At 45.5% G+C, this 8273-nt stretch overlaps 1 protein-coding gene across 1 annotated transcript; it reads right to left on the bottom strand.

Moving 5' to 3' along the window:
• Nucleotides 1-4190: 4190 nt before the first annotated feature.
• On the bottom strand, nucleotides 4191-7972 carry LOC147891255 (uncharacterized). The gene is made up of 4 exons (XM_087389660.1): nucleotides 7815-7972; nucleotides 6766-7573; nucleotides 5932-6684; nucleotides 4191-5796 (listed from the first exon to the last, which is right to left on the bottom strand). Exons 2-4 carry the CDS (start codon nucleotides 7460-7462, stop codon nucleotides 4997-4999), a joined length of 2250 nt encoding a protein of 749 aa, XP_087245786.1. The 5' UTR covers nucleotides 7463-7573; nucleotides 7815-7972; the 3' UTR covers nucleotides 4191-4996.
• Nucleotides 7973-8273: the final 301 nt, after the last annotated feature.

The raw sequence follows: 8273 nt of genomic DNA, 5'->3' as shown, positions 1-8273 counted from the left end.
CAGGACAGTGAGGCAAGGGGGAGGGGTTTGAGAGCCGAGACGTAAGCGGGTTGGTTGAGCTTAGAGGTGAGGTAGGCCAAGTACGGGGGGTAGAGTGGGAAAAAACTACCAAGAGGCAAAAACTCCTAGTGTTAGGGGGTGTTATTCAAGGATAGGGAAGGCCTACGAGAGAGTGGTGTGGGGGATTTGGGGGGGTTCATTTGGATATGTGAGGGGGAAGAGTGGGGTTACAAGAGCGCGTGGTAGGGGAGTTGTGAGGGGGAGTTTGTTTGAGTAACTAAAGGGAGAAGCAAGGAAAAAATGAGGGGTGGTTTTTTGTGAGGGGAGGTTTAATTCATTGACAACGGGGTAAATCTACCCACAATGGGGGCTAAGATAGCGAGCAGGGCATATTACATAAGCAAAGAGGGAGTAGTTGTGAGAGGTGAGCGGGGGTGAAATTAGCCTCAATAGGATGTGGGGCAAAGCCATGCAGAATGGCCAAAAATGGGGTAATAATAAAGGTGGGAGGGTGATTCACAAAAACAAGGGACAAAAGGGGGAGTTTAGATGGAATGTAAGAGGAAGACAGGTCAATCGAATTTTTATGTGGGGGAGTAGTAATCCGAGGGAGGGGTGACAGAAAAAGGAAGGAGGAAAGGGAAGGGGAAGAGGGAATGGAAGCGGGAAGGAAAGGGAATAAAAGGGTTGGTGAAAGCAAACGAAAAGGGGGGAAGAGGAGAGAACAAAAGGAGAGGGTAGAGAGAGAGGGGGGGAGAGGGAGATAGAAAGAGTCAGAAAAGGGAAGCAAAAGGGGGGTTGATGGAACATGGAGGAAAGAGAGATGGAATGGGGGAAAGAGGAGAAGAAATGGGGGGAAATGAGAGACAAAAGGGAGAGAAAGAGGGAACGAAAAGGGGGGGGGAAGAGGAAATGAAAGGGGAAAAACAAAAAGGGGGAATGGAAAGAAGGAGGAGAGAATGGAAAGGATGAGGGGGGAGAATGGAAGGGGGGGAAAGGCAACAAGAGAGGTCGGGAGGGGAGGGAAGGATGGGGAAAGAAAGGGGTTGAAAGGGAGAGGGAGGGAACAAAAAAATGGGAGAGAGAGACAAACATTAGGGGTGAGGGGGGGAGAAGATGGAAATTGGAGAAGATAGAAAATGGGGAGGAGGAAGGGGGAAAGGAGATATCTTGAGTGGTTGGTAGAGGTAGATGTGGAAGAAGTGGTGGTGGGATGGTGGAGGGGTGATTGAAAAGAGGTGGAGGAAAAGTGACGTATGAAGATGGAGGTAGAAGATGTGGTAGAGGGATGATGAAGAAGATGCGGCAGAAAAGTGGTGGTGGAGGTGCAGGTGGCACAGGTGGTGGAGGGATGGTGGAGAGAGGTGGAGGAGAGGTGTGGATAGAAAGTGGTAATGAAGGTGGAGCTAGAAGAGGTGGTGGAGGGATAGTGAGAAGAGGTGGACGGAAAAGTGGTGGCGGAGTGGAGATACACGAAGTGGTGGAGGGATTGTGAAGAAGTGGTTGATAGAAAAGAGGCAGTGGAGGAGAGATGGTTTGAGAGATTCACAAAGAGGAGGAGGGAGGAGGACGAGGAAGAGAGAGGAGGATGAGTAAGGGAGGAGGAGGAGGGAGGAGGAGGAGGAGGAAGAGTGAGGAGAAGAAGAAGAAGGGAGGAGGATGGGAGATTGCAGAGCATGCGGCAGTCTTTGATACACCATGTGATGGAATAGCATCATCTCTAAATAAGCATCATCTTTTATGGATCTATATTTCACTATGTGGGGTGAGAAGTGTCTCACAGGTGTTTGAAAAACCATTGGCATGGCTGGACTCCCTGCAAGGCATGTCTTCATGAAAAAGAGGGCAATTCACCTAAGGAGTCCTCATCATTTGCACGTCCTGCTACCGCACCATGCATGTACCAAAGGGCAAAGTGAAAAGTTCGCTATCTGCCCTACATGCGAGCGTCGTGTTCAGTTCTAATGCCCGCAATGGAGAATGCGAACATTCCTCCAATGACACGTTTGCTCAAGCTAATAGAGATGGGGTGGATCTACCAGGTATCAACACGTGTCTTTCATCGATATATTCAAAACTTGTGAGCTCAAACACAAGGAGATCAAGCACATGAACACAAAAGTGAACAGAACATTGAACCCTTCAGAGTGGGAGCTTTGATTGTGTGCTACTCAAGTACCCTTACATTGCTTGCAAGGTGCTCTACTTATTGGTAGTCTCAGTCCTTGGCTATCTCAAAGCATTCACTATGTAAAAAGCCTATATAGCACATGTGCATTCAAGGGGTATTTTTAAAAACCCCTACCTATGGATTTTTATAAGGTATATACACTAGATCTTGAGATGATAAAAGTACCCCTTTTGTATGGAAATTTTTACTTTTTGGATTAAAAAACACCTATGTATGTATTTATGTAACTTGCAAAACCCACCCTATTGAACACACATGCTACCTTCCATATTTCTTAGTGGAACTCCCCAAGTTAGTTGCTTGCTTGAGTCTTGTTATGATGCCTCAACGCTCTACTTCTCACATCAAAGTTGCTCCTAGTGGTGGTTGTGAGCTATTCAAGTTCCCATAAAGAGCCAAGCTCACTCATGAGAGCTCTTAATCTTTGTGCATGCTAGTATTGAGAGCACTTAAGCTCTAATGGCTTGGTGCTTCAAAACACACAATTCTAAAATATTAGCAAGGGAAGTTGTGAGCAAATCTTTAAAAATAGTTGCAAGTAATGATGCAATTTTTTAATTGACAAACTAAAGGCATTTACACAAAATATAAAATCATCTTATAAAATTTGTCGAATGGATGAATATCAAAGATTGTTGAATGCATGAATATCAAAGATTGAATCCCAAATTTTTTCATATGAATCAATCATGTTAACTTTGGCTAGCTTTTGTAATTAGCCTCAAATTTAAAACCACTTTTTAAATATATATAAAATTTAGCTTTGTTTTTAGGGAACCTTTATAGTGGATAATTTGCAATAATTCTCTTGTAATACACAATAGTATTACCTAGGAAAGAAACCACGCCCATGGTTTGTGGTACCCATTTTTATTGCATTTTCAAGGATTTGCACCAACTTACAACAAAGCCTCTTAAAAGCCTCCATTTTATTTCTTCGTTCAAGTTGCGAGGCAAGACTTGTTGTTGCTAGCTGTCATATCGACTGGTGTTCTTTCAAAGCATGCTTATCCAAGGCATTCATTGGCTCCCCTAAACTTGTAGAATTTCAATCTAAGACACTCTCTCATACCTAAAGCTGCAAAGGACTTTTGTACTAGAACCTCCTCGTGTCTTTATAGCCCATTTTGGCTCCTCAGCTCTATTTGTTCCTTCTCTAATCTTGATCTTAAGGACATTAGTCTTGCTACAACTCTCAAGAATGTCTTGTTCTATATGTTTGGGCATCCCTTGCCTGTAATGTCATATCTAGTAGGCGTTCCATTCTAACCTTCCTCTATCACCACACCTTTGGCAAGGGACCTTTTCACTTTGAAGAGACCATCGTTGATCAAATCCTTTTGTTTCACAAAGGGAGTAGGAGTTGGAGTCAAGCACATGATGTTAGGCGAAATATTGAGGCGGCTAACTACAAGATGGACCTACAACCCCCATCACTAGATTGTGCTGTGCAACCTAGGCTCAAACAATGTTTCACAAGGGCTTAGAGAGACTATTAAGACAATCCCTAGCAAGGTCCAAGGAAAATTCTAGGGGAACTAAAGGCTCAATTCAAAGGCCATATTCCATGGTCTAAGCACTAGGTGGGAATTTTTTGAATAGCAGCCCAAGTATACCAAAATACATTCATGACCCTGTTTTAAAAAACATTACTTTAAAAAATGCAAAAGCCAAGGAATCCACCAAATTCCTAACAGTGTCTGCTTTGCGAATAAAATAATACATTGTAAAGAGACACACTTCTATATAGAGTGAGAGAGAGGAATCCGAGAACATGTCCAAACTCATCCTCTTTTTAAAAAATTCATAGTGCACTTTCAATCCCGTGACTCACAAGATTGAAAACCGTAACCTCCATCATCCATAGCAAGGACTTGCTACTATGACATCCCCACCAATGTCATCGGAACCCAACGGTGGGTGTAGACCATAGTATAAACATATGCTCTCACACATACATATCCACACCTCCACACATAGTTGAGCATTCATTTATACAAAGGTCTTTGTATTGGGTTTCGTTCAGCGCTGCAGAGGTGAAGAGCAGACTCAGCCATGACAAAGGCTGGCATTAAAGGAGAAGGGTAATCAAAAAGTAGTCCACATTCTTTTCATTCAAGCCACTTGTAAAAACTATACGATTCCATATAAGTCTCTCCCAAATGAGCATTTCTAAGCAAAAAATGCTAAGACAATCTAGCTGATCCACTTTGACCACTGCAATCACCTATTCAGCTCCCCTCATCTCTCTGATCAATTTTGGGCCTCTAAATGACCTTTGGAAAGTTCCAAGGTTGGAGATGGAGGTGAACTCAAGGGCCTGCACATACAGACGCAGGCCACGCAAGTGATAATGCTGCCTTTGAAAAGGTCTTGATATGCTTGACTGACTTCTAATAGAGGAATACAAGGTACTTTATTGCACTCTCCCATGAGACATATTTGGTCTTGCCAATGCAAATATATGCAAGTGCAATTCAACGAAAACATTTGTTGCTGCTGCGGGCACAAAGAAACATTCGTCGTTTTGCATCAGGCTCAGTATCATTGGGACAGCAATGAGGTGGGATGTCAAGAGTACAAATAGGAAAGTTGATCAAAATGGAAGTAGGAACAAATGAGAGTCAGTCTTCTTCATTCTTAACCTGCAATCCTCTGAGAGAGAAGAAATAGTGTGGTAAATGATTCAACCAGTGCTCAAAGCTCAAAATAAGCTTTCTGTTTTCAGCGACACTGGATTGAGAAGTCCGGACTAAGAATAAACCAAAATTGGTCAAGTCGTCAGCTCTCAAATCACTGTATCATTTAAGTTGAAGTTGCTTGATTCGCCAGAGAAAAGGGGTTCATCACAATGTTCTTCTTTGGGTCAGAGATATCCACTCCACCTGCATGCTCTATAAATTCTCTGGGGGACATGTGTTTCCCATGGCAGGCACAAACTATCTTCAATTGGCTCCTACTCAACCTGTACAAGACACCACACACTGTTCTCCCATTAGGCCCCAAACCTGTAGTTGAAACCCAGGGTAAGTTTGGAGATGAACCTGTGCCCCCAAATTTCAACCCCGGAGGAATGCCTGGTCTCAAATCTGCTAACTCTTCAGGAAGATTGTCTGTACTTCCTCGATGGAATTCACCCCCAAGCATCTGTCCAAGGGCGCCTTGGCCAACATTATTTGCTTCTGTAGTGTTTGTATCCTCAGTCCTAAGCACTTGGTGTGCAACTTTCTCTGCCCTCCCTCCAAGTTGAGGTTCTTCCCATCTTTCTCCTTCCCCTTCTACAACATTTGAAGGTGACCTTGGAGCCCGAAGCACACTCCGATCTGCCTGCACTGATCCTGCAAACCCAGGAAAAGCATTGATACCCCCTTGCTCTTTGAAGGAGCACAATTCCCGAGGATCTAACATTGCACGCATGTGCGGGACGGCTGGAATGGGAAGGGATGAGAGCAGTTGCATGTTAGGTGCTTGATGGGGTTGAGAAAATGCTGCAGCTGGAGGTTGAAGCGAAGCTGCTCTGTACAAGAGATGGTTTCCAGCTGCAGACGTGTCCACTTGTCCTGAAAGTGCATTCCAGCCACTCCCTTTCTCATGCACCTTGGTCCCTGTCAAATAAAGTGGAGCAATTAACTCAAATCAGAAATTAAAATGCACGGAGATTGTGATCCCTCAAATGTTGAAGGACAAGCCCATTATGTTGCAAATTAGCAACACGGCGATGTCATGATATAAATTTTTACCTTGATATGAGACAGGCCGAGCAGAACCCTTTTCCCGGTCTTCTGAAGTTGCTGGCATATACGGCATCAGGTAGGGAAAGCTGAAACCTGCTGGAAATGGTGCACCAGGGGCATTAGGGAGAGGGACAGGATGCGGATAAGGCATGGGTACAAGGGAGAACGATGTCACAGGGAAGGGGAGAGAAGCATTTGGAAGGAAGGAGGAACTTGTCGATGTCAAAGCAGTATCACTTACTGTCGAGGCAGGAGGGGCACTCGAGGCTTCACCATCAACCCCACAATCTTGTTCCTCTCCATTCTTATAATGGTCCGTTCCTGCAGAGCTGCTTTGACTAGAGACTTTTCCCCTTCTTGATGGAGAACCTGTCGTCCCTTCTTGCTGATCGCCTAGTACACCAGGTGTAGCCTTGATGATGGCCATATCCCGACTGCTATCTGCCCCTCTACCAAGCGATTGATTCACAGTTGCATGCATTTGCATTAACCTAAGAATCCATGCATCATCATGGATTCCACCTTGTGGCTTATGTTGGGGCATCAAATTTAATTCAACGCCCCTTGTATCATCACCTGATTTTTCGGTGTTCCTCTGTCGTTCAGTCTGGAAACCCTTTTCCATGACATCCCCATCTCTTTCCCCTTGCAAACCTTGCCGAATCTCTTGTTCACCCGCTTCACCCCCTGGCTGACCCAAAAACGCCCTCTCTGCATCCAATCCCCGCACCCAGGAATTGCTGCCAGACCTGCGGAACCCTACACACAGTGAGAAATTTTAGATCAGGTCTACCGAAGCATAATGAATTTAGCTTTTTTTCAATTAAGTTAATGTCTCACCATGATGTCCAACCCTGTCGTCCTCTTTTTTGTCTTTTTTTTGTTGTTTTTGCTCCTCAATCAAGAGCTTTCTCTTCTTACTTGCTTCTTGAAACAACCTGTGCTGTTCCAATTCGTTGTCAGTTTTCAGAGCATCTATTAAATCCGGCGGCATAGATTGGTTAGCAAACTGCCCCCACGAAGCTGCTAAACCAGTAGGAAACCGGGCCTCCTTGGAAACACCTTCACCGTCCGAGTCTGAAGCCAAGTCTAGCTGATTAGACTTCGCTTTATACGCATGGGTAGAATGCGGAACTACATAATTGATGTTGCTCATGCCGGTAGTAGTACTTCCTGTCACGTTCTCGTGGTCCTTGGTGCCGCTAATGTTCCATGCATCCTGCTGTTGGGAGCATCCATCGAGAAGCCTGCCTGATAAGTCTTGCTCATCAAAACGTCCCTTTAAAAATCTCTTTAAGGATGCGTCTAGAACACTCTCTTTGCTGTACTTCAGCTTTCCGAAGCCTACTTCCGCATCTCCCACAGGCTCGGTAGAATGCCCTGCTGTTGTGGCATTGGACCCTTCAGACTTTTTCCACGTACTTCGCGATCCTCCACACGACAGGCCCAAGCTCAATTCAAGTTCATTGTCATCCTTGAACTCGTCAGAAGGATGCAGACCGTGGGTACTATCTCTGCTAGCTTCCATTTCAGGCATGAAGTGATCGTTCCGAGAGCTTTTCAACCCTTACGCATCCACACAATCGCCCTCAAAATGGAGGAGCCAAGGCTACCCGTACTAGAAAGAATCACAATCTTGCTGGTCTAGCTGTGCACAGGGTATGTTATGAGAACCCAAATACTAAATTTAAAAGCTGAATAAATTCCAGATCGAGCTAAGGAGCCAAGGTAGATCTGGTGGCAAAAGCTAAGAAGCTGAGGACTCGCACCGGCCATAACATGCAGGCAGAGGAGGATTAAAAGTACGATCGATACCGATCCACTCTGCAAGAAGCTAATCAAAGAGCTGAATGAATTAAGAGGGCACAGGGGAGAGAGAGAGAGCTCACCTCAGCCATGGCGGCTTCTACAAGGAACTGCGCGTCAAAAGGGCTTTTTCTGCACTTGCCTTGCTGCAGCTTCTTTCTTCACGATGGGATTCCCAGCTCTCCAAGATCGCTCAAAATGGCTATGGAGTCCTTGAAGCTGTGGCTATGGCGGCATCTGAGGGCAGCCACCAAACCAAAGTGCCCAAAGATCAAAGGACGTCTCTTAATCCGCACGTTTTGCTTGTGGCCAACGCCGTACACGGGTGCCCCCTTACGTGTCCGCTTCTGAGATTCTTAAAATTTGGGGTACACGCCCGTTCTCTGACGTGTCCCAACACGTCTGCCCCCCTCCACGTGCCTCTCGGGGTCCGCATTCTTTCCGTGACCCCATGATGCCAACTCCCATGCATCATGGGGGACAGTTGATTTGGGAAGCGGGAGAAAAGAGGGCCTCTACGCGCCAGCCCATCGCCCTGGCAT

The sequence above is a fragment of the Dipteris shenzhenensis genome, chromosome 18 (genome assembly GCF_047967505.1).
Source record: "Dipteris shenzhenensis isolate YYH24624 ecotype China chromosome 18, Dip_SZ_1.0, whole genome shotgun sequence".
Lineage (NCBI taxonomy): Eukaryota > Viridiplantae > Streptophyta > Polypodiopsida > Gleicheniales > Dipteridaceae > Dipteris > Dipteris shenzhenensis.
Note: the sequence above shows the minus strand (reverse complement) of the source record. Positions and strands in the feature narration are given on the sequence as shown.